Source organism: Miniopterus schreibersii (assembly GCF_964146895.1).
Source record: "Miniopterus schreibersii genome assembly, chromosome: 2".
Classification (NCBI taxonomy): domain Eukaryota; kingdom Metazoa; phylum Chordata; class Mammalia; order Chiroptera; family Miniopteridae; genus Miniopterus; species Miniopterus schreibersii.
This window is the reverse complement of record NC_138102.1, coordinates 14,892,571-14,920,303: the sequence shown is the minus strand read 5'-3', so window position 1 is coordinate 14,920,303 and position 27,733 is coordinate 14,892,571. Positions and strand designations below refer to the sequence as shown.

Here is a 27,733-nt window from a genome sequence, read left to right as displayed (position 1 = left end):
CTATGTCATCTTCCTACACATAAAATATGCTTTTTAAAACTATGGACCAAAGGAATACTGCAATGTACAAAACACGATACAGCTTAAACATAAGCTATAACCTGACACTCAAAAGAGGAACATTTCGAGTCACAGCATGCCTAATGTCAGTTATGATACAATTAGTAAAATATTTCTTATATGAAAAGAAAATGCTTTATAAATGGTAACAGTTGGAACCAAGGCCCAAAATTTAAAATATTTTTCATCTTAGGTTATAAATAAAGAGGCATATGAAAAATGGGAATGTTATCACAGCGATTTTTAAAATTAAAAATTCATGCCCTTGACTTCAATATCCTGCCTTAGCATAAAGCTGGAACACCTCCAAACTTTTCTAAGGTCACTAGGAACTCTCAAAATACTGAAATCAAAATAGAGAAAATGAACTGGAAGTAATATTGAAAACTTTCAGCCAGAATATAGAATTTATTACAATAAAAATAGATGGCTATTAGTCTACAGTCTGGCTACTGTATTGCTATTTCCTGGTTATGGTATTATAACTACAGTTGTGTAAGACAGCACAGAGGGGGATGCTGTGAAGGGCAGAGAGAACTGCTCTGTACTATTTTTGCAAATTTCTGAGAGTCCATAATTATTTCAAAATAATAAGTTAAAATAACATACACATCGGAGTGAAGATTTGTTCATACTTACAGGCTTATGATAAGCAAAGATGTATGTATGTTTTTACTAAAAATCTTTTCTGAAATATTTTGAGAATAGAAAAAATTACAAATGGACATATGCTTACGAAAAAAATTCAAACAATACAAAAGCACAAAAAGTGAACACTCAAAGTTGTTCCCATCTCCCCTGCTTTTTCTTTCCTACTCTCCTATTGAACTTCTTGTGGATCCTTCAGTATTTCCACATAAATAAACTTAAAAATATGAATGAGCCCTGGCCGGGTGGCTCAGTTAATTGGAGCATAGTCCAGTACACCAAAAGGTTTCGGGTTCAATTTCCCATCAGGGCACATACCTAGGTTTTGGATTTGATCCCAGGTCAGGACCTATCGGGGAGGCAACCAATCAATGTTTCTCTTGAATCGATGTTTCTCTCTCTCTCTCTCTTTTTCTCTCATCTCCTCTCTCTAAAATCAATGAATGCATTCTCAGGTGAGGATGGAAAAAAGGAAAAAAAAAATGAATGAATCACTGCATTTTTTCATTTAACAATATGTTTTAAACTTTACATATCAGCAATTACAGTTCTTCCTCATTCTTTTTAGGCCGCTTCATATTTCCATTGATTGGATGTGCCATAATTTAACTTTTTTTTTTTTTTTGATAGACACTTAGGATGCTTCCAGCTATTTGTGTTCTTACAAACAAGGTTGCCATGAACAATCCATACTCTCCTCCAACTTCTCCCCCAACTACACATCTCTGCAAACATCTGTTAAGGAGATCTGTGTGAGAAATTCTAAGAAGTGGGAGGGTGAGTTCAAAGTATACATTTTGAGAGCTGAAAAACTGGCCTCCAAAAAGACTGCTCTTATTTATTTATACTTCCATTCATAGTATACAACAATGCCAGTGTGCCTATATCTTTTATTTTTACCAATGAATTTAATTTGAGTAAGGCTGAGTGTATTTTCATGGGCTTATAAGCAATTTGCAGTTCTTTTACATATTTGTTGAAAATATGCTTTCACTTTCCATACCTGTTTCAATTTTCTATTAAGTTGCCTATATTTTTCTTAGTAATTTTTTAAAGTTCTCTCTATCCTAGGGAAAGTAATTGCTTACATAACTTTTCTCCTTAGTTAATTGTCCCTTGACACTGCTTGTGGTATTAAAAAGGCATTTTTAATTTTCTTGTATGTAATTTTATCAGTAGGTCCTCAAAAGTGAGCAATAGTGCTGGGCTACTGTGTTGCTATCTTGCAGTTACAGATTTAGCAGTAGTCTAGGAGCAGTAGTCTAGGAGTAATAGCCAAGTCTTTTTTGCATCTTGGTGTCCTAAAATATTTACAAACAAATTTTAAGTGAAGCATGTTAAAAAAGGTTTGTCCCTGGTAAATGAATATTTCTCAGGATTACTTCTACAGTAGTAAAAAAAATTATTAAAGCTTTAAAAGTAGAAAAACTTTATCCTTATATACACAAAAAGACAAAAATTTTACATACTTGTATATTGGAAGGGCACATCCAAGCATCAAAAACATCAGCCCAATCGCTCCTCCAAAGGACAAACTAATCAAAGCTGCAAAGTAAATAAAAAGTCAAGTAGAAATATTAATTAAACTAAATTAATATTTCAGTCTGAAAATTACTTGTAATCCCAGAAGCAAAAAGCAAAACAATACACAAAAAACAAATGCATTAAAAGTGAGTTACCTTTCAAAATGTGTTGCCTAGTCTCAGAATAAGTCTTCTGTAGCATCTTCAAGGCAAATGAAGCAATATTGATTTTCAAAGCCCTGACCTATTGCTAGCACACCACTGCATTCCCTAATTACCGGTTCCATTCTCAATCTGCACAATCAATGCTCTTCCAGACATTAGGATTATATTTACTCCACAGATCATTACAGTTTTGAAAAGCAGTATGTGGAGAAACTGCACTGTCAGCTTTACTGGACTTAAGAAGCCTTACCCTTTGGGAAAATCTCTCCAGCTCAGACTTTGCTTTTTATACATACTGTACTCCCAATGTGCACAAAACTGGTAAGAAAAAGTGTCCAAGGCTATCTGTGGTTAATAATTTTAATCAATTTTGTTACATATCTTTAAATAATTGGGAAAGCTAGCTGGTTTCCTCCCCTAATCTCCTACACATTAGAAAATGCAGGATAATGGGTACATCCTTCTCTGGTATCACTATTTTAAGACATTAAATAGATGCATTCTACAGGTGAAACAGTTTCTAAAGTTACACACACACACACACCTATCCAAAGCGGTGTATTTTACAAAGGGTGTTCACATATATCAGTGAACAGAAACAATTTTCTTGAATAGGTATAGTTAATCTATGGCCTAGAATTAAGCAAAGAAATAAATGATTTATTTTGAGTTCTATATAACTCATATTTCTGCAAGCACATGCTTAAAAGAATCACATGTCCTCTTTCTAGTGATGTAGTTAAAATTCCAAAGATTTGTACAAAGGTCTAAAGTTATCAAGACAAAAATTGAACATATACAAACCAAAATTAATAGTAAAGGAGTTAAATACTGCCAAGTACTACTGATATACTTCTCTGAATTAAAGTGGGCAAAATCAAGGAAACCCACTGACATGGTAGCCTGGCAGATTTAGTTTTCATTTAGATCACTAATGTAGGTCCTGTCAACCCTAAACACATTTACTCAGTCCTTAGTGCCATAATATTTTCAGTTACAGAAAGAAAAAAAAATATGTGCACTTTTATTTTACAGCAAATGAGGAAGCTCACAAGGGAATGCAATGTAAATGATTAGGAAAATACTGAGTTTACCATCAGCTTTGGTCAGTTCAACATAGGGCCTCATAATCTGCCATTTACTTCCCCTGACACATCAATCACAGCAGGCTACCTACCCTTGCCCTCTGCCCTCCAGTGACACTGGCCCTCTTTCCTTTTCTGGAAATCAGCAGGTCCCCTCATCTATATGGTCATAGCACAAGCTATCTCTTCTACGTCAAACACTTCTTCATTCATTTTATTCAAAAAATATTTACCGAGCACCAAATACTTAATAGGAGCTGGGGATATGTTAATAAGCAAGGTAAGGCCCTTTCACACTCAGGGAGCTTGCACTCTTGTCCTCCTACTACTCCTTTCCTCTTTCCTCCAAGGTAATTTCTATTCTTCCTTCAGATCTCAGCTCAATCATTTCTTCCTCTGTAAAGTTTTTCCAAACCTCCTGACTAGAACAATTCCCCTATTATATTCATTCAACAAATATCTATTGAGCACCTAATGTGTGTCACATCTTGATTCTGAAAGTAGAGCAATGAAAAAAAATCAAAGCTCTTGCCCTGGCCAGTGTGGCTCGGCTGTTTGGAGCATCGTCTGGTGCACCAAAAGGTGGTGGGTTTGATTCCCAGTCAGAGCAGATGCCCAGGTTGCGGGTTTGATCCCCAGTTGGGGCACGTGCAAGAGGCAGCCAACTGATATCTCTCCGCTCTCTCTCCCCCTTCCTGTCTCTAAAATCATTAAAAAAAAAAAAAAAATCAAAGCTCTTACTCTCATAAAGCTTACATTCTAGCGGGAGAATAAAGTGATTTTTAAAAAGTCATCAAATAAACGTCAAGTGCTATGAAAAAAAATCAGGTAGAGTAAGGGGAAGGAGTGCTATTCTGGACACAGTGGCCTGGGTAGGCATCTCTGACGAGGTGACATCTGAGCAGAGATCTAAATGAAATGAGAAACTGGGCGATGTGGATATCTGGGGGAGCATTCCAAGCAGAGGGATGTGCATGTGCAGAGGCTCTCCTTACACTGTACAGTTATTACAGCTGTAATTTACATTGATTTGTATTTGTCTTTCCTTTTAAACTGTTTGCTCCACAACAGAAAACGTTTTCTGTTGATGCTACGCCCAGCTCTTAACACTTAAAAAATATCTGTAGAATTACCGAAAGGAACCAAAGGGATGGAGGGAATGGGCGAGGAGCAGAGGGGGGAAGAGGGAGGAGCAGGAGGAAAGGAGAGGGTGGGGAGGGAAGGGGAAGATAGTGTGCCTGATATAGCAGAGCAGATACAGCTCTTAACTGAAAGTCAGGAAATGCTGGGTCCTATTTCCCACCAGCTGGCTGTCTAAATACAGTGATTATATCTGAGTGTCAGTTCTTTCTTCTATGAGAGTTGGGCTAGATCTGAAATGCAAATAATTCTCTGAACTCGAAAGATATGTTATAAGAAATGCTGAAGAAGTAAAAAACCATCTCTACTTTTTTTAATGTAGTTGCCAAACAGCTAAGTTCACCACTATAAATACTATATAGTAACACCTTATTTATTCAGAAGCCAGTGTACCCAGAATATAGCTTAGAATCCTGGAGAAAACAAAGGTCACTAAAAAGACAAAATGTATGTCACAAAATCCATACACTAAAGCTAACATTCTTTATAAACAGACCCTTAGGCTCTTATTCAGAGGTTACTTTTTCATATTTTGTAATACAATTATTGTGTGTGAATTTCAGCAGAATAAAAAATTTTTAAAGAATCATCTATGCTCATATATATGTATATGTATATGTTTTCAATAGCAATTCATGTACCCCATATTAAAACAAATGAGAAGGAGAAGGTAGAATTGCATATAAGCAAGATCTGCTCTCTGACAGGAGGGAGAAGACTGCCAAAAAAATTTAAATCAGGCAGAAAAATTCTCCAAAAGCATACCAGTTTTCGGCAATCTTGACCAAGAGGCAAGTGGCGTTAGGACTAGGTCTCTGAGGGTAACTCTGTTCTGTGACAGAGAACAATTATTTGTTTTTTGTTTTTTTTAAATCTTTATGATTTCAGAGAGGGGGAGGGAGAGGGAGAGATAGAAACATCAATGATGAGAGAGTCATTGATCAGCTACCTCCTGCACACCCCCAACTGGGGATGGAGCCTGCAACCGGGGCATGTGCCCTGACTAGGAACTGAACCATTATCTTCTGGATCACAGGTTGATGCTCAACAGCTGAGCCACACCGGCTGGGCCCAATTATTTATGCTCTTATCATCAAAAAAGAAAGTCTAAATTCTTTGAGTACACTCTTAAAAAGTTAATGAAAGACAATGTCTTAAAAAAAAAATCAAGGAACTAAAATAAGATTCAGGTATCATAAAATAATTTTATGTGACATGTCATCTCCCAGTCATACTAGATAAATGCCAAAGGGGTTAAAGAAAATTGCTCAAAAGTGTTGCCAAAACTTGTAGTTTCTCCAGTCTTATGAAATCAGCAACTAGGCTGATTTATATATAAATTTCATCATTTGTGTATAAATGGATGTCCTAGATGACATCAACAAGACAAGAATTTATACTGTGATTGAGTGATGCAACATTTGGAAGCAAAACTTTGATGAGTCTGGTTTCTCTTCCCAAAGCCTCTATGCTAGGGATGGAACAGCCCAATTATCTAAACTCTCTAGAGACAGGGTGCTGATTCTGTGATTACAAAGAAATTAGAGCAGGAGAGGGCAGCAGTTCCCGAACCTAGGTGTTACCAGAAAACCCAATATATAACAAAGTAACAGGCAAGTGGCTCAAGAAATAAGTAATGGGCTCCAATTATAGCAACACTCCTCCTTAATAGGCCAACAGGAAAAAAATATCCTGATAAACAATCAGAAGATCTCACTGAAACCAAAAAGTGTTAAGTGCAATTCCATTTGACTTTCACCTAGTTAATATTTACCTAGGTTTACAGGAAGAAATTACAGTTATTTTAAGAAAGAAACTCATGCATTAACGAGTTCCCTGAAGAAATGGGGAAGAACAGGGAACCTGGCATCATCCTAAAAACCACAGCATTCTACCATAACTGCCTTTCACACAAGGATTTAAAAAGGTCTATTATGGTTCAAAAGGAGATTATAAAGGCTTTCAGTTGCTCAGATGACAAGGTTTTATACGGGAAACAAAATGTTTTCAGAAATTAAAAATAAACATGAAACAGTAAAAAAATGTGACTCTGGGAAAGAAGCTCAAAAGTTGCCCTTAAAGGAAATCAAATACACAGAAAAAACACCGCTTTCAAAGTTCTTCACTTCCTACTTTGCAGCCCCTTTCTTTTACAAAGCCGCTGGTCAGGAAATCAATGAAGTTCACTGTCAAGTTGAAAACACTATTAATGGTATCTGCTTCTAATCACACTAATAAAACTGCTAATTGGAAAGAATGCAACATTCCTATTTCTAAAGAAAATATACGATCAAACGACTAATTTTCCATTACGCTTTAACACTATTTCATCTTTTAAAAACCCAACGAAGTGAAAAAGTCTCAACGTGCAAGTGTGGAGAGGGCACAGAGAAGAGGAGTCGCCTACAGGGTCTAGCCTATGGCACAAAGACCACAAATCAAAATGCATCAGTTTCAGGGGTGTGGAGAGCTTCGAGCACCGGGCCTGAGAGTGGATGCGATCGCCGAGGTTTCGGAAGGAACCGTCCTGACCCTTCCAGGACGTTCCTGGGCGACTCGGTTCGGCTCGGCGCCCAAAGATCGCACTTGTGCATTTAAGTGAGAAATGACACTGATTTTCCGTAACTGGCGTCTCCAGCGGTCTCAGCCCCCTCAAACCCACACTCTGCCCTCCTCTAACTCGGGTGCAAACTCCTGCAAAACGAGTTGCTGCGGGACTTTTAACAGATCGCGGACCACTTCGTTCTTTGTACGAGGGGCGATGCCTGGGGAGAGGGCGAGGTTGCGGAGATCAGCTGCAAGTGGGGGCTGACGGGGAAGCCAGGGTCCCGGCCGCCGGCTCAGGGACGGCGCCGCGCCCACCTACGCTCCCAGGCTGCGAGGGCGGAGGCGGGGGTCCGGGGTTGGCCACCGGCGCAGGGACCCCGCGGCGCGCGCTCGGCCCGGGGCGGGGGCGTGCGGGGCCCGCGTGGGACCCCCTCCCCCTCGCTCCAGGCGGCCATTCAGTCGTCCAGGGTCCCAGGCCCACCTTTGATGCCGGCCATGGCGGTGACGTCGCTCCTGGCTCCGGGACCCGAGGCGTCGTCGTCGTCGGCGGCGGCGGCCGGGAGACCAGAGACGCGCGGTGGCGGCGACGCGGAGACAGGAGACGCGCGGCGGCGGCGGCCAGACAACACCCGGAAGTGCGCGACGCAGCACTTCCGCCGGCGGCTGGCGCTCGCGCGGGGGCGCGGGGGGCGCGGGGAGGTGCGGGGGCGCGCAGGCTTGGGACTATGGGCCGATCCCGTCCTTCCCCGCTCGGCGCCTCCGCAGACCGCCGGCCTCCGAGGCTCCCCCCAGCCCCGCTTCCGGGGCGGGCGGGCCCGGCCCCCAGCTGTTCTCGGGTGGGCGGAAGCTCCGTCCCGAAGCGCCTCTCGGGCGCCCCGCGACCTTCCACGTTCTTTGGTGAGGGGGGGAGCGCCAGTGGCCGCGGACCCTTGCAGGTCGCGGCGCGGTGGCTCTGAGGGAGGACGTGGTCCTCGGAGCGCGCCCCTGCCGTCGCCCGCAGCCCCGCGGTGGAGAGCAGCCGGCCGGTCGGCGCTCGGCGCCGCGCTCCCGACGCACAGCGCGGGCTCCGGTGAGACCCGGCTCCGGAGGCGGGGGCGGCGCGACCCCAGAAGGGCGGGTTTCACACCGGCCGGCCTCTCGGTCTGTGAGAACCGCTGGTTATTTTGGGGCAGTAATAGGGCTAGGAAAAAAGGAGAAAGCAGAGGCACAAACACATTCATTTAAGTCCTCGTGGAAGTTTATTGAACGTTTTGCTGTGTGTGGGGAACAGGACGAGGCCCTGAAGTTAGCGAAGCTGGGTACGGTTTCTGCCCTCCAGAAGCTCAAAGCTCCGTGAGAGAGACCGACACAGAAAAGCGAGAGGTTGCAACTGATCATTGGTAGGAAGATGGGTCAATAGTCTGTGAAAGCCTTCTACTTAGATTTGTCAGAAGATTTCCCCAGGGGAGGGGCGACGGAGGGGTGAAGCGAGTGTTAGTGGAGGAGAGGGAAAGGCATGCGCTGGGAAGGATTGTGTTTGCCGAGGGGGCGGGGGCGAGCTTGGCCTGCGGAGAGGAGCGGCCAGTGGGGTTGCTGGGGCTTGGGGTGCAGTGTGGTTGGACAGCAGGGTCCTTTAGAAGGCCCCCCCCCCCCCCGTGGAGCAGTGGTACCGCTCAGAAAAAAAGAGGTGGGTGACGTAAGATTTGAATTTAAATCTTTTCCGTCGTCAAACTAAGATAAACTGGCCTAGAGGACCTTGTTGAACGAAGGGCGAGAAGAGGTTTTCCAGCATGCCTCAAGAGGAGCGCTGCAGGCGCCGTCTGCCCTGCTTCCCGCCACTGCTCCGCGGGGGAGCTTTTAAAAAATACACGTTTTACCCGGCGTGGCTCAGCGGTTGAGCGTCGGCCTAGGATCCTGGGGATCGGGGTTCAATTCCCGGTCAGGGCACATGCCTGGGTTGCAGGCTCGATCCCCAGTCCCCGGTGCGCAGGAGACAGCCGATCACTGACTCTCTCATCATGGATGTTTCTCTCTCCCTCTCCCTTCCTCTCTCAGAAATCAATAAAAATATATTTAAAAAAAATAAAAATAAAAGGTCACTTTTTGAAGCGTAGTGCCCTAAATAAACCTAAAAGTGTCCTGTGGAGGAGAATTTCTTTTCTTTTTTTCTTTTTGTTTAAAATATTACAGATGTCCTTTTTTCTCCCCAATGACCCGTTCCACCCCGTCCCACCTCCCTCCCCAGTCCCTTACCACACCTTGTCCTTGTCCTGGGGTTGTGCATATATGCATATAAATTCTTTGGTTACTCTCTCCCCCTCCACCCACCCGCCCTCCTCCATCCCTCTGACATTAGTCAGTCTGATCCATGCTTCCATGTCCTTGAATCTATTCTGTTCATCAGTTTATTAGGTTCTTTAGATTCCACGCATAAGTGAGGTCATGTGATGTTTGTCTTTCTCTCTCTGGCTTATTTCACTTAGCATAATGTTCTCCAGGTCCATCCATACTGTTCCAAAGGGTAAAAGGACTTTCTTTACAGCTGTGTAGTATTCTATGGTGTGAATGTCCCACAGCTTTTTTATCCACTCACCTACTGATTGGCACTTGGGCTGCTTCCAGATCTTAGCTATTGTAAATTGTGCTGCTATGAACACAGGAGTGCATATGAGAATTTCTTTTCTATTCAAGTTACAACAAGAAGTTCTGTACCATTTTCTGTACCATGAAGAAAGAGTTTTCATTTAAGGATGGTGGTAACAGTACCACAAGGCACACTTGAAAGTATGTCGTGAAAATGTTGCTGTTTAGACAGTCTGTGAACCTAGTTCCCTCTTCTAAGCTGAAGCAGACATGCGTCCTGCTCGCCAACCATCTTGGAAGGAAGAGGCAGAATTCCTGGAGAAGTGAGTGAGCCATCCCAAGTAGTCACCACTAACGCGTTTTGTTTTGTTCCACAGTGTTCCAGCCTCGAGAGCGGGTGGTTGAAGGAACATAGCAGAGAGACAGCTGGTCAGTGGTGGTGTATTGGGAAGTAAGTGATAGGTTCTCCTCTGATAGGCTCATGGTTTGGCTCCCAGGGAAAGATCACATTTTAGGAAGCCTTTTGGAGCTTCCAAAAGCCCCAGTGGCAGAGTTTAATGCTAGTCTAGTTTCCTCTTGTGAATATAATGGGTTGGGCATTACAGGCTTTTGTCCTTAACCTTTATGGGCAACTGGGATTGTTCTTTAGGTTAGAGGGAACTTTTGCTTCCATGGTCACTGAATCCTAAGTTTGTGCTCCTTTGACTTTCGCATGAGAGCCACAGTGTTTCTAGGAAGAAAACACTCACTACCCTAAGGACTAGTTTTGGTTTACCGATGTTGTCTAGAGCTACTTGAGACCTTAACAACAGCATGTCCAAATGTATTTCAACGGTCACCTACAACAGAATTCTTTGGGATGCTTCCTAAAAGTGTAAACTTCTGGGTCCCACTCCAGACATTCTGAGTCAGAACTTTTGTGGGCAGAGCCCAGGACTCTGAAATTTTAACAAGCACCCTAAAGATTTCCTATGCAAACTAAAGCTTGAAAATATAATTGTCTGAAAGGGGCAGAATGTCAGGAGTTTTCTTCATCAGCTTGCCAAGTGAATCCTAAACATTAGTAATATTATATCCTTTAAGTGTTCTCTAAGTATTCTTATATAATAATCTTTCATAGTTTCAAAACTTTTCATTCAGATGGCTTGCTGTCCTCCAAAGTTAATTCACAAAGATGGAGATGGGGTGAGAGAAAGAGAGCTGTTGTTTATTGAGCAGCTGCTATGTAGCTGGTGCTTTAAATATCTGATTTAACCCTCTCTACAATTTTGTTGATTTGGAATTGCTAACTCTTACAGATCAAGTCAGAAAAACCCCAGAGAAGATTTTAGTGTTTTTTTTAAAGATTTTAAAAAACTCTTTATTATAGAATACTTTAAATATATAAAAATGTAGTCTAAATAGTAAAATGAACTTCCATGTACTATCAGTTGCCCTTAACAGTTAACACATGGTCAATATTGTTTTACCTATATTCCCCATCAACTTCCCCCCACCTACTATATTATTTTGCCCATATTATTTTGAAGATAAAATTTTTCATCTTTAATATTTCAGTATTTCTAAAAGGATTCTTAAAAATAACATAGTCATAGTACATATATCCCACCTGAAAAAGGATTCTTTAATATCCTTATATATTGAGTCCGTTTAAATTTCCAATTGTCTTATAACATTTATTTTATAGTTTGTTTGAATCAGAATCTGATCAGATTCACACATTGCTACTGTTATATCTAAATTCTCTCCTTACACATTGTAGCTCTTCCTGTGGCATTAAATGCCCTCTTCATTTTGATAACATAATTACCAAATTTACCTTAGTTTTGAAATTCAGACTTGTATATCCAAGTATCTATTTGACATATCTACCTGGATGCCTACCTCAAACTTAACATGCTGAGAATTCTCTATTATCTTTATTCCAGTCATATTTGGTCCTACTCGAAGCCACCATTGTGCTGCCTCCTCTTTTTCCACTCTTCACCTGTCTTACTTTGCTTTAGTTATACTGGCCTTGTCTTCCCCAACCCCCAAATTTTGTTTTATTCACTGGTGTATCCCCAGTGCCTGGAACAGTGTCTGGCAGGTACTATGAGTTACTTACTGGTAGGTGCTCAATATATAAAGGTATTGGTTGAATTGGTGAATGATTTTCCTCAAAACACAAAGCTGGGCTTTTGCATCCATGAAGGCTGTTTCCCTGTGGTTGGTTCTCTCTCATCATTCAGGTCTCAAAGCTTCGAAATAATTTGCTCAGTAAAGTCCTCCCTCGTTGAAGTTGCTTACCAGCCTCTGTGTTATCACCCTGTTTTATTTTCATCAGTGCACTTATCTTAATTTATTACTTAGTTTTGTGTGTCCTGTCCCACTTCAAGATCCACGAGTACAGGGACCTTGGCTGTATCCTCCATGCCTAAAACAGTACCCGACACATATTAGGCATTCAATCTATGTATGTTGAATGAATGAATGAGAGAAACCTAGGCCTGTTGGACCTCAAAGATAATTCCTCTGCACTCTTAGAACTGTTTTCTCTGGCTGGTTATTTAGACAGTAACTTCTCCTCCTGATATTTTGTAAATTCTTACTGCCACCACGCATAGGGACATATGTAAAGGCTCAGAACCTCTGAAACCAGACAATGTATTTCAATTCTACCATTTGCTCAAATTCTCTGTATGTAGCAAACAGTAACAACATAAATAATGAGCCAGGAGCTATGTGAGGTGCTGAAGACATAAAGTTGAGTAAGGCACAGTAGCTTCCCTGGGGAAGGTTATTGAGGTTTTGGAAATACATAACTTGGCTACGCACATCTTAGATCTTGCGAAGCGACAGCTACACTCCAACCGCGGCACCTACGCGAATAATCGCCCGGGTGACGGCCCTTGGCCCCGCCCACAGTGCTGCATCACCCTTTTGGCCCCGCCCCCAACGGCGGGGCCAGTCCCCCGCAGCTCTGAGCCTCAGGGGCGGGGCCAGCAGCGCCCGCCCATGCTCCCCCGCGCGCAGCCGCTGCAGTGACGTGGGACTGGCGCACCGATCTTCCGTGCGGCAGAGGCTCTGATCCGAGACCCCGTGTACGCGCCTGGAGTTCCCGGTCGCTGAGCAGTTGCGCGCGGATTTCCACAGCCCCGGTACCGGTCCGCGAATGCCTGGCAGCCGCGCGCCATCTTCGCCCAGCGCCATGGCCGCGGCCGGTGGCCCCGGAGTGGACAGGCGCTGCCTTCTCGGCCTCCTTTTGCTTCTGATCGCAGGCCCTGTCCTGGGCTGGAACGACCCTGGTGAGTTGTGTTCACTCGCCCCTTCCTGCCGCCTTTAGCCTGCTCTGAGAGGCCCTGCGGGCCGCCATTTTCGTTCCCTTGAGCCTTTCTGCCCTAGTTCCTTATTTTCATCCCCTTCATTATTCACCTGTGCCCTGCCTGGCACCTGTTGTCTTCCCTTCCCAGAGGTCCGACGGGAGAGTGGAGACTGTTGGGGATCTGGTGGGACGGGACGGCTCAGTATTAACGTCCCGTTTCTTCCTTCCCTGGACTCCCAGAATTTGCCCACCTCCACTTTTCTCGGCCTAAGGCCCTCATCCGGGTGTCTGGCTGGAAAGCTCGACACTCACCTGCGCATCTTGCTTTGTTATCATGACTGTCCGATGTCGTCGTAGGTGGCTGTTGTCATGGCTGCCTGTTGCTATGGCTGGCAGTTTCCTTGACACCGGTAGCTTCTGAATCACATTTAACGCACAGGGCAGCGAACCTGTAGGTAGGTTAACAGAATCATGTATTTATGTGAGTCGAACTCATTCCTCTTATTGTGACCATTACAGGGAAGTACATTGCGTTACGCCAGCTTTTCTTATTTTCACCGTACTCAAGAATTTAAGAAATATTTTCATCTTATGTTTTTTTTTTTTGTTGGGACATGATAAGTGATTTTTAGGAAAAAGGTTCTTTTATATTACTATGTAATTAGAATTATTTAAAGAATTTTTTATGGGATCAGTAGTATTATTTGTAATTAATATATGTACATGTATGTATATATATCACATACATACAGGTTTGGATTTAATAAATGGTGTGTGCTGTTAAATTGGAATTAAAAAATGACTTTTAAACATTTAAAATTTCAAGTTTGTTCTAAAGAGTAAAGGTGTTATGCCTAGTGGAAAGTATACCAATATTGTATTTGTGATTTCGTGATAGGAAATGCCTATGTTTTTGAATTTAAGCAACAGATTTTCTTTTTTTCCCCCCTCCTACTTTCCATCTTTTTGCTCTGTTTTCTAGGAGGTTTTTTATCTTTAGCTTTTAATAGTTCTATTGAGTTTTTCTTCTCAGCTGCCCTGATTTTAATCTCCAAGAGCTCTTGTTTTGCTTTCTGAGTGTTCCCTTTAAAAATGATTGTTTTAGGGACTCAATTTTTTTAAAATATATTTTTGAGGATATCATAGCTTTTAAAAATTTTAAAAAGTTTCCTTTAGGTCTACTCACCTTCCATAATACCACCTCCCGTAGGCTTGCACTTTCCAAATTCTGTTGCCATCTCTTTTTCTGTTTTACTTGACTTTGTTAGTTCACATCATCAGAACAACCCATTTATTATAGTTTTAGTGGAATTTGGGTGACAGCAAATTCTACTAATTTGACAGGTTGAATATAGGGAATTAGGTGCTAACAAAACGGTAGAAAGTGATGCCTGCCGCATGCAGCAATGAAAAGTGCATTGCTCACATCAAGCCTCTGGACAGCCACAGAGCTAATTATGGGTTACTGGAGCACTGTCAGGAAAACCCAGTGCCCCCATGACTGCTTGCTCACCAAAGGACACAGCACAGTCTAAGGTCTGCCCTCCACACCGGGCTTGAGTTCCTCTTTTGGGAACTGTAGCTGCAAGAGTTTTTGAAACCCTTTTAGCTTTGCAAGGAGGCATACCATTTTCAGGGTGAAATGGATATTGAGTGAACCAGTCTACAATCATCTGCCATCATAATCCAAGGGTGATAAGTAGGAAGACTATTCATTTTCCAATAACACTTTAAAATTCATTTATGTACTTGAATGCCAGACATAAAATTTCCTTGTCTTGACTTTTTATTCTTAAACCTCTGTTAATGTGATTTTTAATTTGTAAAATAGTTTAAATATTTTTAATTTTAAAGTTGTGAAATATTTAAACATGTACACAGTGAACACCCATATACTCACCACCTATTTTTATTGAATCTTCACATTTTATTATATTGTCAGCAAATTTCCCTACCCCCAAAGTAATAAAACATTAGGAATAGAGCTAAAGCCTCTTCTCTCCATCTCTCCTCAGAGATACTCATCTGAATTTGGTGTTTAATTATTCTTGTGTGTGTTTTCATACTGTCATTATATACATTATATACATTATTATGTAGACATTAACAGTATATAATACTGTTTTGCTTGTTTTCAAGGTTTATGTAATGCTATCAGATTAAACATTCTGCAACTTGCATTTTGCTTAAAATATTTTTACCATTTCTAGTCTGACTCATGAGCTCTAGTTCACTCATTTTAACTACTGTAGAATATTCCACTGTGTAAATAAGGCAACATTTTATTAATTCATTCACCTGTTGACATTTAAGTCTTTAAATGTGCTTTAGGAACATCAGTGTGTATTTTTTGCTATGTTAATTAACCGTCAATGTTGTTTTACAATAGTATATTTCAGTATAGAAGCAGTTTAGGGGCATCCAACCTGAAATGAAGGGAGGCCTTAAAGGTTCGACCACCTGAATTTTGTGCAGGAGGCCTGAGTTGTTGGTATGGCTTTGGGAGACTGTTGCAACTTCTCTTTCTTAGTCATCTCAAAAGATGAGAGAGACCCTTTTGAGACTATTTAATATGACAAGAGTTTTATTAGGATGATTTTCAGTGTTTGACAAGATATTTACCATGTATTTATCTGTGTTCGTACTGTTTCAGACAGAATATTGTTGCGAGATATCAAAGCTCTTACCCTCCACTATGACCGCTATACCACCTCCCGTCGGCTGGGTCCTATCCCACAGTTGAGATGTGTTGGAGGCACAGCTGGATGTGATTCTTATACCCCAAAAGTTATACAGTGCCAGAACAAAGGCTGGGATGGTTACGATGTACAGGTAATATTCATTACATTGATGTCAGTCTAAATGGGATTTTAATTTAATCAAGCATTTATTGGGACATTATTCAGTGTTTTTGGGAAGCACATATAGAAAATCTCAGGTTAACCTAAAATATATAAATATAAGTCAGTCATTTATTCTCTGGAAGAAATATCCTCCAAAAGAAGTGAATTGATTTTAAAGCTTATAAATATTTATTGTAATTTTCATTCCATAATTTTCTTGTAAGATGTTAGTAAATTTTCAAAACTTTTCATATACTTGGGAGGAATAGAGGATTTCTTCTGAGTGTCATTTTTCTGTCATTCCTCAAATAATACCAACCTAGCCTTAAGAAATAAAGTTAACATGATAAGGAATTGTAGGTTGTAAATAGTAGGGGTACATGTGTCCCTTTTGTGCTTTAAACACTTGATTTTAAAATTCTTTTAGAACTGTGGGTGGCTACTTTTGAACAAAAGCATTTCATTGGACTTTATTTGTTGTCTTTGGGACTCTGGCATTTTGTACTTAGGTTGGGCCATCTCCTTGAGTTCCAAAATTTATTATTATTATTTAGAAATGGAATAGATTTTATTAAATGAATTCAGTTTAAATCAATACTGATGTTTTTCTACTTTATATTCAGTCTGCTTTCAGAAAGGATTTAAGATATCTGGTCATTTGCAAGAACTGTTGATGATTTCCTCTTCCATCAGCATGATTTCCCCTTTATGCACAGTCTGTGCAGTTCTGATGGAGTTCATATTTACTGAGTGATATTTACTTCACAACATTTTTTCCTAGTATTGCTAACTGAATCACAGAATCTCCAGGTTAAAGCAGAGTCCCACTCTCATTTTACTTTTACAGTCTTGTTGGAAAAGAAGATACAAATGGTGAAGTCATTCATTAAATATATATGAAATTATATACAAAAATAAATAAGATGGAGTCATAACCCTCAGTAAACACTCTTCCTAAGACAAGCACTCAAATTACATGGAGGTGCCAACAAAGTGTTATGAAATCATGTCATTTATAATATTGAAGGAGTTGGGGAAGACTTAAAGAAGGTGTGTGCTGTGTTAGGAAGAGTAAGATTTTTATTTTATTTATTTATTTTCAACATATCTTTATTAATTTCAGAGAGAGGAAAGGAGGGGGAGAGAGAGAGATAGAAACATCAGTGATGAGAGAGTCATTGATCGGCTGCCTAGCCCGCAAACCGGGCATGTGCCCTGACCGGGAATCGAACCCCGATCTCCTGGATCCCAGGTCGACGCTCAGCCACTGAGCCATGCCCGGCTGGGCAGGAAGAGTAAGATTTTTAGAGCTGAAGAGATAGAGAAGGGAATAGCATGAGCAAAGTAGTGTAGGGGATATCATATATTGACTTATGTTTAGTAACAGGAGAGAGCCTCTTCCAATTCCAAAAATTTAAATGTAATAGTTAGAGCCACATTTAATGTACACTATTAAGGAAATGACAACATGAAATACCAGTAGAGATTTAGTTTATTTACTTAAATCAGCAAGCTTATACGTCTTCCTCCAAATAAAATTATTTAAAAAATAAATGATATAGCAACAACAAGGACAGCAAAGCAGAAAAATTGTATCATCCAAATTAAAAACTTTTGGGCTTCAAAGGACACCATTAAGAAAGTGAAAAGAACAGCCTACACAATGGGAGAAAGCTTTTGCACATCGTGTATCTGATGGGGGGGACTTGTATCTAGAAAGAATTATTACAACTCAGTAAGAAGACAAATAACCAAATTTAAAAGTGGGCAAAACATCTGACTAGACATTTCTTAAAAGAAGATATGCAAATAACCAACAAACTTGTGAAAAAATGTTCATCATTAGCCATCAGGGAAATACAAGTCAAAACCACTATAACATACCAGTTAACACCCAATCGACAGGCTATAATGTAAAAGGCAGATAGTAACAAATGTTGGTGAGGATGTGGAGAAACTCATACATTGCTGTTAGGAATATAAATGGTGCAGCCAATCTGGATAACTGTCAGGCAGTTCCTCAAAAGGTTAAATGTAGAGTTACCATATGCCCCAACCATTCCACTCCTAGGAATATACCCAAGAGAATTGAAACCATGTCCATACAAAAGCCTGTACATAAATATTTGTAGCAGCAGCATCATTTATCATAGCCAAAAAGTAAAAACAAATGTTTGTTATTGATGAATGAATAAACAAAATATGATATATCCATATATTGGAATATTATTTAGCCATAGAAAGGAACGGAGTACTGATACATGCTGCAACATATGTGAACCTTGAAAACATGCTCAATGAAAGAAGCCAGTCACTTAGGACCACTGATTGTATGATGCCATTTCTATGAAATGTCCAGAATAGGGAAATCCATAGAGACAGATTGGTGATTGCCTAGGGCGGGGAGATTTGGGAGAAGATAGGGACTGACTGCTAATGGAGTTGAGATTTCTTTTGGAGGCAATGAAAACATTCTAAAATTGATTGGGGTGATGGTTTTAGTATATTCAGCTCTGTGAATATACTAAAAATCATTGAAATGGGTGAATGTATGGTATATAAGTGATATCTCAATAAAGCTGTTATAAAAAAATAAAATAGTGTATCTGAAGTTTGAGAGAAGATAATTTTTCTTCCTCTTACAGAAAAACGTACAAAAAGGTAATAGAACAAATCAAATATATTTTATCTTATATTGCTTTAAATGCTGTTAAAGAAGCATGTTACCTGTTTAGCTCAAAATATAGTTATAGAATTTAAATAAAACCTGGGCTTTTTTTTTTTAAGATGGAAATTTTTTTGAGACTAGTGTGGATTATTTTTTGAAGTATCTTTTCAAAAATTAAGAAAATTACTTATAGGATTGGACTCTGAAAAGTTAGTCCATGGTTTTTAAAAATTTGTGTATAGAGGTTTTTCTCAGAAGGTTATATATTATCTCTAATACTATATGTAGCTACCAGATCTTCATATATGATGCTGATTTTTGAGCCTTATCATCTAAAAAACCCCACTAGATTTTTAAAGAAAGCATCTTGAGCAACAATGGTAAAAAGTTGATGTTTAGGAAATTTGCTTAAAATTTGTAAATTAGGGAATACTTAATATGTTCAAAATAATTCCTTATATCTATATGTAAAGAATAAGGAATAGTAAGAAAACAAACACTTATGTACCCACCACCTAGCGTAAGAAGTAGAACATTTACATCACCAATATCTTTGGGCCCCTAGCTTGCCCTCCTCCCAATACAGAAATATTTATTGTCCTGAATTTTATCACTCCTTTGCTTCATTTTACAGTTTTATGACAGATAGCCCAAATGATAATATATTAAGTGAAAAAGAATATTTTGGTTCTAATTACCTATTTCTACTTTTCTTCACAGTGGGAATGTAAGACTGATTTGGATGTTGCGTACAAATTTGGAAAAACTGTGGTGAGCTGTGAAGGCTATGAATCCTCTGAAGACCAGTATGTACTAAGAGGTTCCTGTGGCTTGGAGTATGACTTAGATTACACGGATCTTGGTCTGAAGAAAATGAGAGAGTCTGGAAAACATGGATTTAACTCTTTCTCTGATTATTATAAAAATAATTCCGGTGGCATGAGTGGACTGGTTACCATCGTGGTGTTACTTGCTATTGCCTTTGGAGTATATAAGTTGTTCCTTAGCGGTGGTCAAGATTCTCCTCCACCATATTCTGAGTATCCTCCATATTCTCACCATTACCAGGGATTCACCAACTCGGCAGGACCCCCTCCCCCAGGCTTTAAGCCGGGGTTCTCAGGTACGTTTGCCTATGCAGTGGCAATAAGTAGGGTAGATGGGAGGTGTGAATCTTGTGCAGCTTCTGAAATAGAAAATGGTTGCCATGGAGTAACCAAGCAGATTTGTCTTCTCATTTTATTTTTTTACTTTCAACTTCTTTTACTTCTTTTGTTCTGCTTCTCTACAAGGACATTTGTGATTACTCTTTAAGGATGCATGATTCAATTGTAAATCATGTTAATCAGAAAAACTTGATCAGATTTGGCATTAAGCGTTTACCTTGAACTCTGTCTCATACCATACACAAAAATTTATTCAAGTATTATAGATACCAGCATAAAAGATAAAACAGTTAAGTTTCTGGATAAAAATATAGGAAAATGTATGATCTTGGGATAGGCAGAAATTTCTTAGAACACAAAAAAATGCCAGCCATGAAAGAAAAGATGGATAAATTAGACTTTATTTAAATTAAGAACTTCTGGTTATCAGAAGATGACATTAAGAGAGTGAAAAGGCAAGCTACACACTTGGAGAAAATATAGGAGACATATCCAACACAGGGTGCATATCTAGAATATATAAAGAACTATAAATCTAAGAAAAGATAGACTATCCAATTTTAAAAATGGACAGAGGACTTGAACAGATATTTTATAATAAAAGATGATTTCCAGGTGTCCAATAAAAGTATGAAAAGGTGTTTAACATTATTAATCTTCTGGAAAGAGCAGATTAAAACCATAGTGAATTCATTATTAACCACCATAACTACTATATTGGCTAACATTATTACTAAGTAGTCAACTGGAATTTGCTGGTAGGAGTTAGAATGGTAAAACACTTTGGAACACTGTCAATATCTCCTAAAAATACGTCTACCCTATGACCCAGCATTTCCATTCCTTGATACCTACATAGGAGAAATGTATGCATATGTACACAAAAAGTCATGCACAAGAATGTTCATAGAAGTTTTATGCACAGTAGCCAAAAACTAGAAATAGGATGTCCATAAACATTAGAATGAGACAAATTGTTCTTTCTTTTAACACAATGGAAACTACACATCAGCTTTAAAAAGCCCCAAACCTGATATATACAATAATAGGATTGACTCTTATAGACATGGTGCACTAGACAAAAGACTACCTACCATATGATTCCATTTATAAAGTGCAAGTATGGAAAAAAGAGAAATGCTTATCTCGGATGTGAGTGGGTATCTATTGGGAATCGTCATGAGGAAGAAGCCTTCTGGGTGCTAGAAATGTTTTACTGAGGTGAGTAGTAGTTACATGCATTTGTACATATGTACAAATTTATTATGCTTCACACATTTGATTAGCACACTTTATGTATATTATACATCTATTTAAACACAAACTTTCGCCCAGCCGGGCATGGCTCAGTGGTTGAGCGTCGACCTAGGATCCAGGAGATCGGGGTTCGATTCCTGGTCAGGGCACATGCCTGGGTTGCGGGCTGCAGCCGATCAATGACTCTCTCATCATTGATGTCTCTATCTCTCTCCCTCTCCCTTCCTCTCTCTGAAATCAATAAAGATATATTTAAAAAAACAACAACAAAAAACCACAAACTTTCTCTGAGCAGAAAATAGTTTTTTGATCCCTTTAAGACCTGACTTCCCAACTGATACAAACAAATATCTGCCTCCACTTGGATTCCTCCATTAGATACTCAAGCATAGCTATCACCTGGAGCTTTTAGAGATGTTCACAATGCAGAAAGGAAGTAACTCTGAGAAGTGGGAGTCATCTTGTAGTAGCTAATCTTAAGCAGGGCAAATGCGACCTTATAGGAAGACTTCCACCATCCTAAAATAAATCCTTAGTTATAAACCTATAGTTTATGAATGCACTTTTTGAATACAACTTATAAGTTGAGGCCTGAATACTAGTAAAGAATACTACACAGTAATGTGGCAAAGGCCTGGGGGAGGGGGCAAAAGGGGGTTTGGGGGACATCTATAACTGTCAATAATAAAAAGTACAGATGAAATAATTGAAATTTCCTATTATTTTTGGTTCTGTAGGCTATGTTTTGTTTAAATGAGGATACTGATAAATCATTTTTATTTCTAGGAGCACATGGCGCAACTCCTGGTTTTGGCAGTGCTTTCACAGGACAGCAAGGACATGAAAATTCAGGACCAGGTTTCTGGACTGGCTTGGGAACTGGAGGAATATTAGGATATTTGTTTGGCAGCAATAGGTAGGTTTTGCATTTATCTCACTTGATCTTTAATTCAACTTTAGAGAGTGTTTTGCTTACAGTTTGACTGGATTTGGTTTTGTTAAGGAAAATAAATTATGGTGACATTACCCTATTAAATCAGGTTCTTTGGAGATGGGGAAAGGTATACTATATTTGCCTTGATCAATATTGTGTATATTATTTTCTTTAGTTGTGTTTCTTCTTCCTATGTCATCCATGTAGATAATATGAGATAGGAAAAAGACTGTTTACTTGACATCTGAGAAAATGATTAGGCAGGAAAGATAACAACATTTGGGGAACAGTTAGCAGTCTGGTTTGGTAGAATGGTAGAAGTAAGGCTGGAAAAAACTTGGAGCTGGATTTTGGAATGTCCTCAGTATTTTTGGTAGTGTGTGTTTAGATTTTACTTGGGTGTGAATTCAGAAAGAAAGCAATCTCTCCCTTTCATTTTCTCCCCCCATGGCAATGACCATAACAGTATCAGAAATACAAAACAGTATTTATTTCATGGTAATGCTAATATATCAGAATATTAAAGAAAAAACACTTGATGATTTTTTTCTGATAGTGTAGGGATAGGAAGGTATTTAAAAATTAAAGGCACAAGAAAAATACTTGACACACTTTTATGTCTTTATAGAGCAGCAACACCCTTCTCAGACTCATGGTACCACTCACCTTACCCCTCATACTCACCATTTCGTGGAGGCTCCAATAGCTATTCGGCATGTCCTGGTTCAGAGACAAAAACCAGAACAGCATCAGGTAAGAGCAAAAATATAGAAGTTCTTATCATGTAGCAGTAAAATACAGACATAGTTTTGGAACTTAAGAAGATGATTATACATTTAGCAATCATGGTTTTATTTGGTATACCCACCAGAAGTATTAATAGCCCAATTAACTGATATTAAAATATAATTCAAATTCATTCTTTTCTCACACTTTTAAACATTCTTTAAAAATCAAACAAGGATTTGATTTAGACTTCTTCCATAACTAAGTTTTAACTAAAACCTTCCTGGATATTGCTTTCCATATCTGTTTAATTCTGTGATATCTAGGGATCCTTTAAGCTATAAAATGGAATTTTCTAGGTAGAAATTTGAACTTTTTAAACTCAGTAAAACTCAATACAAATTGAACCATACTTTAATTGTCAAGATTTTTATTATGTTTATTGCAGTTGCTAAGAGGGCATTTTGCAAAAAAGCAAAGATATTGAAAAACAACTATTTGGAGTTAAACATCCAGCTAATTAGCAGAGAATGGGAGCTGGTGGGTAATGAGGCAATAATGGGGTGCTGTGGATTGAGTTTGTCTTCTTCAGGAGAAGGAAGTTATAGGACAATGATTAATTCTTGAAATTGGTAGAGTATATTTAAATATGTTTTGAAATGTAAGAGTGAAATTCCCCTAGTGCTGCTGTGAATACAGTCACTTTGAAAAACTTTTGGCATTACCTGGTTGAACATAAGCATGCTCAAGACCCAGCAGTTTCACTGTCAGATATATAGCAACAGAAATGCATATGCTTGTACACCAAAAGATAAGTACAGGAATGTCCAGAGCATCCCTATTCATAATAGCCTCCTTTTGGACTACCCATTAGCAATAAGATGGGTGAATGAATTGAAAATGTGGATTACTGTGCAACAGTGAGAATGAATAAAGTTGTATCCAATAATGTGGGTACGTCTGCCAAATATAAAGAAAGACACTAGACACAAAAAAATATATACAATACCATTACAGCATTCAGATTTCATAAAATATACATGTTTAAAAACAAGCAAAACTAATCTATGGTGTTAGATGCTAAGATAGTGGTTACTTTGGGGAGAAAAGAGGAGGTAGTAATTGGGAGGACATATAAAAATATAACTACATAGGAACCAACAAAAGAAAACTCATTCTCAGTGGAAACAAAAATTGTAAAAACCCATAAATATCAACTAGAAATGTATGGGACTTATATGAAGAAAATCATAAAACATTACCAAATAACCTAAAGGAAAACCTGAAAAAAAATTGAGACTTTTCAGGTGGGAACACTGTCATTTTGTAACCTGTCAGCACGTGTGCATGCGCGGGCATTGAAAAGTCCGAAACTCCCCCATATTATTTCTACTTACTGCTGGAGTTGTGGGAAGTAGTAGGCCTTGGTTTGGGCTCCATTGGCGTACCGCATTGGCCCATCATAGAACACATCTTCTTTGGTTTACTAGACTAAAAGTTATTTGCTGCAAGCAAGTTTAGTAGACTCGATGGTGATTGAATGGTGGGGAGGGCTGTTTTGGGGAGGCTGCATTATGTCCTGCATAGCCCTGTTCCACCAGGGCACTCATTCTCCATTTGCTGCATATCTCTCATTCATTTGCTAACAAGGAAGTATATTATGTTGTAATTTTATAAGCAATTCTAATACATTTAAAAAATAATATAAATTTTACTCTTCTCATTTAGGATATGGTGGCACCAGAAGACGATAAGAAAGTAAAAAGTTGAAGTCAAACATTGGATGCGAAATTTCTGATTTTTCATCATTTTCTCTTAAAAAAAAAAAGTGCTCTCAGTTGACAGCTGGGGAAAGGGAGTATTAAAAATTCTGTGGTGTTTTGTCTTTATAGCTGTTTGTATTTTATCATTTAATAAAACTAAGAGTTGATAATATGACAAAATACTTATGCAGAAAATTGTTAGTGTAACATGCAGATGTTTTTGAAAGTGATGATTACTATAGAATGCTGAAAATGTATTGTTTAATTTCTAAAACCTGTGATGCCATGAGAAGCATTAGGAATGAAGGCTTTATACCAATAGAAACTGAGTATATAAAATTTCAGTCTGGTTTTCGTTCATGAGCCTCATAGAAACAGTAATATATTTGTTGTTCAGTATTTGGTGTTTGTTATACTTCAAACATTTAAACCAAGCTTTGAACTACTAATTATACTGACCTGTGGATTTGATCACTTTGAGCTCAGGAGCTTCGAATCCTTCTGTGGTGGTGGGGTTCCTCTTTAAGGAAAAGGTTGAAGAAAGAAGTATCTAGAAGGTTGTTATGAATGATTGTGTGCTGACAAAAATTCTTGAAATCTCCTTATTTATTTCTTAAGAGGTGAGGTTCAGATGCTTCAACAAAGGTCTTTATAGCAAAAGCATGCATTTCTCTGTGGAACCTCAATATTGTTGTAGCAGCCTGTTTCAGTCCTACATTAAAGTGACAGAAAAAACAAAAATGGAGTTTTATTCTTATTTTTACCTGCTTTGGACACAAATTGATGTTACTTTTTTATCATTTTTCCCAAAGGAAAGGGGTTTATGCAGAAGTTCTGTCTCCCCAAACAATAATTTCCCATGGTGGTAGTCTTGCCTTATAGTTACTAGTCATTTGGTAAATGTTTCCAAGAAAGTAATTTAGAAATGGTGTGGAAGGAAGCCTTTTCTTTAAAAATTGCTTTAAAAAAAGAAAAAATTAAATCTCCATGCCTCCAAAGGTTGCACAATTTGTCTTAGTTAAGCTCTGTAATCTTAAAGTCTCTCATTTTTACCTTTTAGGAACCACTTAGAAACAATCCCTTATTTAGACTTTAAAATGTGATTCAATGTATTTCAGAGGAAGGGCAGGCAGGAAGAGATTAACTAATGAATTTATAGGCATGTATGCATAGTCCATGGACAGAAAATAGTGCAGGGAAGGCCTGGGAAGGGGGCAGGAGCCAGGTAGAGGGAGTTAATGGGGGGGATATCTCTTATACTTGTAACAATAAAGATAAAAAACTCACAAAAAGATAAAATGATTTAGGGAGTAGTTGAAAGAGTACTGTGAATAGAACTATCGTCATCAGTAAGACTTGGTAGAAAATTTATTTTTGCTACAGGAATTGATCTTTTTTTTAATATATGTTTTTATTGATTTCAGAGAGAGGAAGGGAGAGGGAGAGAAAGATAGAAACATCAATGATGAGAGAGAGTCATTGATCGGCTAGGGATCAAGCCCACAACCCTGGTGTGTGCCTTGACTGGGAATCGAACCTCGATCTCTTGGATCCTAGGTCGATGCTAAACTGCTGAGCCACGCCATCCGGGCTGGAATTGATGATCTTGCATTGAGTGAGTATGTTTCACTTGGAGGGCAAAGTGAAAAAATATTGTTAATTTAGAACTGCTATAGGTTGGGCTGATTATAGTGATCTGTATATTAAATTTGCTGTTCTTATAACTGCTCAGATTTCTGTTTTTGAGCACATTATTTTAGATCATTGGCATCGTAAGAAATTAATGAGTGAATATAGAGTTAAACTGGTGGCATTCAGACCACTCTCAGGAGCCCTAGGGGTGTTCTTTCAGGTTGTTTCAGAAGCTGCCTGGAGGGAAAAGAAAAGAAGAAGCTGAGTGTGACGGGCTTAAGATCCTCTCCTCACCCCCCCCCCCCCCCAGTCCTCTACCTGTTCTGTTTATACTTGTTATTTATGGAAAAGTTTCTGAGGTATCACCTTCAAATCTAAGACTCAGAGAATAAAGGACAGTAGGACTGGCCCGTATAGGGGTTGGTACCAAGGGGAAGTGGGGTTCTTCAGTTGGGAGCTTGGTGTGCCTGGTTGGTAGGGCATGAAAAAGAGAAAGAGTTGAAAGGGAACTGGAGATGATAAGCTTTCCAGTTTTACTCACAAGAGGGCTCAGGAGAATTTTTTAAATGCCAGTGTGGGATTTCTGATATTTTAACCAGTGAGTCATATTTCTCTAGTTCTGGGCATGCTTTACCTCAAGCTCCTTGATTTCTTCCATTCTGACCCCTGTCCTCTAAGACTGGCTTAAATTTATCTATTGCTCTTCCATAACATGGTACACACTTTTACTATAGTACTTACTACATTGCACTGTATCTTTTCAGTGCAGGTCTTTCTTACTGCTCTGAGCTTTTTAGGGAAAAGGGTCAAATATTATTTCTTCCTGCCCCTTGCAGCTAGGGCATGGTCACATGACTAATTTAGTCAATTAGAGGCTTCCTCCAGGTCTTTGGAGGTAGTGGCACAAAGGCCTGAGGACAATTAAGAGATTATTTCCTGTGTCAGTCCCTAGGGAGACATTTGAAGTGGACAGTGGCTGTGGTATGTTTTGGCTGGGTGTGTGGTCCCTGGGGTGCCCATGCCTGAAAACCTGCCTTTTCCTAAGCCTGGTTTTCCAGCCTTCCCATCAATTCTGTGAACTCTGATACATATGTTGATAAATTCCTTTTCTGCCCAATTTATTAGTCATTTTGTTTGTTATGAAGAACCTCATGTATGGAGAATCTCCTAAGTCTCTAATTCTCAGCAACAGATACTGGCTAATTGTAATAAAACATTGTGGTTGACTCCCAACATCTATTCCCTATTGATTTGGTCTCTAAACCAGTGGTTCTCAAACTTGGAGGAGCATCACAATCACTAAAGGGTTTTTAATATAGATGGCTTGGCACTACCCCCACCCCCTCAAGTTTTTGATTTAATAGAAGTAACGTAAGTTTTATGTGTCAACTTGGCTAGGTTATAGTCCCGTTATTCAAACTATTCCAGGAATTTTAGTGAAGGCATTTTGTAGATGTGATTAATGTGCATAATCAGTTGACTTTAAGTAAAGGAAATCATCCTTGATGATTTGGGTAGCCTGATGCAGTCAATTGAAGGCCTTGGGAGCAGAACTAACATTTCCTGGAAGAGATTCTGCCTGTGGATGGTGCCTTCTGCTGAAGAGTTAGCTCCTACTCTTCCTGATGGCCTACCCTATGGATTTTGGACTTGCTTAGCCAGCCCCCACAATTGTATAAGCCATTTTCTTCCAATAAACCCCTTCATATG

General features: G+C 39.4%; 2 protein-coding genes across 3 annotated transcripts in view; one reads left to right on the top strand and one right to left on the bottom strand.

The window, feature by feature from the left end:
* Nucleotides 1-7,737, bottom strand: part of LEPROTL1 (leptin receptor overlapping transcript like 1) — an 11,227-nt gene extending 3,490 nt beyond the window's left edge. The window contains exons 1-2 of the mRNA XM_081125018.1: nucleotides 7,650-7,737; nucleotides 2,178-2,253 (exon numbers count right to left, since the gene is read on the bottom strand). Coding sequence (XP_080981144.1) covers nucleotides 2,178-2,253; nucleotides 7,650-7,665 — 92 coding nt within the window. The 5' untranslated portion in view covers nucleotides 7,666-7,737. The remainder of the gene's footprint in view (nucleotides 1-2,177; nucleotides 2,254-7,649) is intronic.
* On the top strand, nucleotides 7,656-27,733 carry SARAF (store-operated calcium entry associated regulatory factor). Of its 2 annotated transcripts, none has more exons than XM_081124998.1 (6): nucleotides 7,656-8,237; nucleotides 15,688-15,866; nucleotides 19,266-19,668; nucleotides 21,755-21,884; nucleotides 22,531-22,655; nucleotides 24,357-26,111. In XM_081124998.1, the coding sequence occupies exons 1-6, from the start codon at nucleotides 7,664-7,666 to the stop codon at nucleotides 24,380-24,382; spliced, it is 1,437 nt and encodes a 478-aa protein (XP_080981124.1). In that variant the 5' UTR covers nucleotides 7,656-7,663; the 3' UTR covers nucleotides 24,383-26,111. The 2 variants fall into 2 exon arrangements, with proteins under 2 accessions (XP_080981124.1, XP_080981125.1); XM_081124999.1 differs by lacking the exon at nucleotides 7,656-8,237 and adding an exon at nucleotides 12,673-13,017 and having other exon boundaries at nucleotides 24,357-27,733.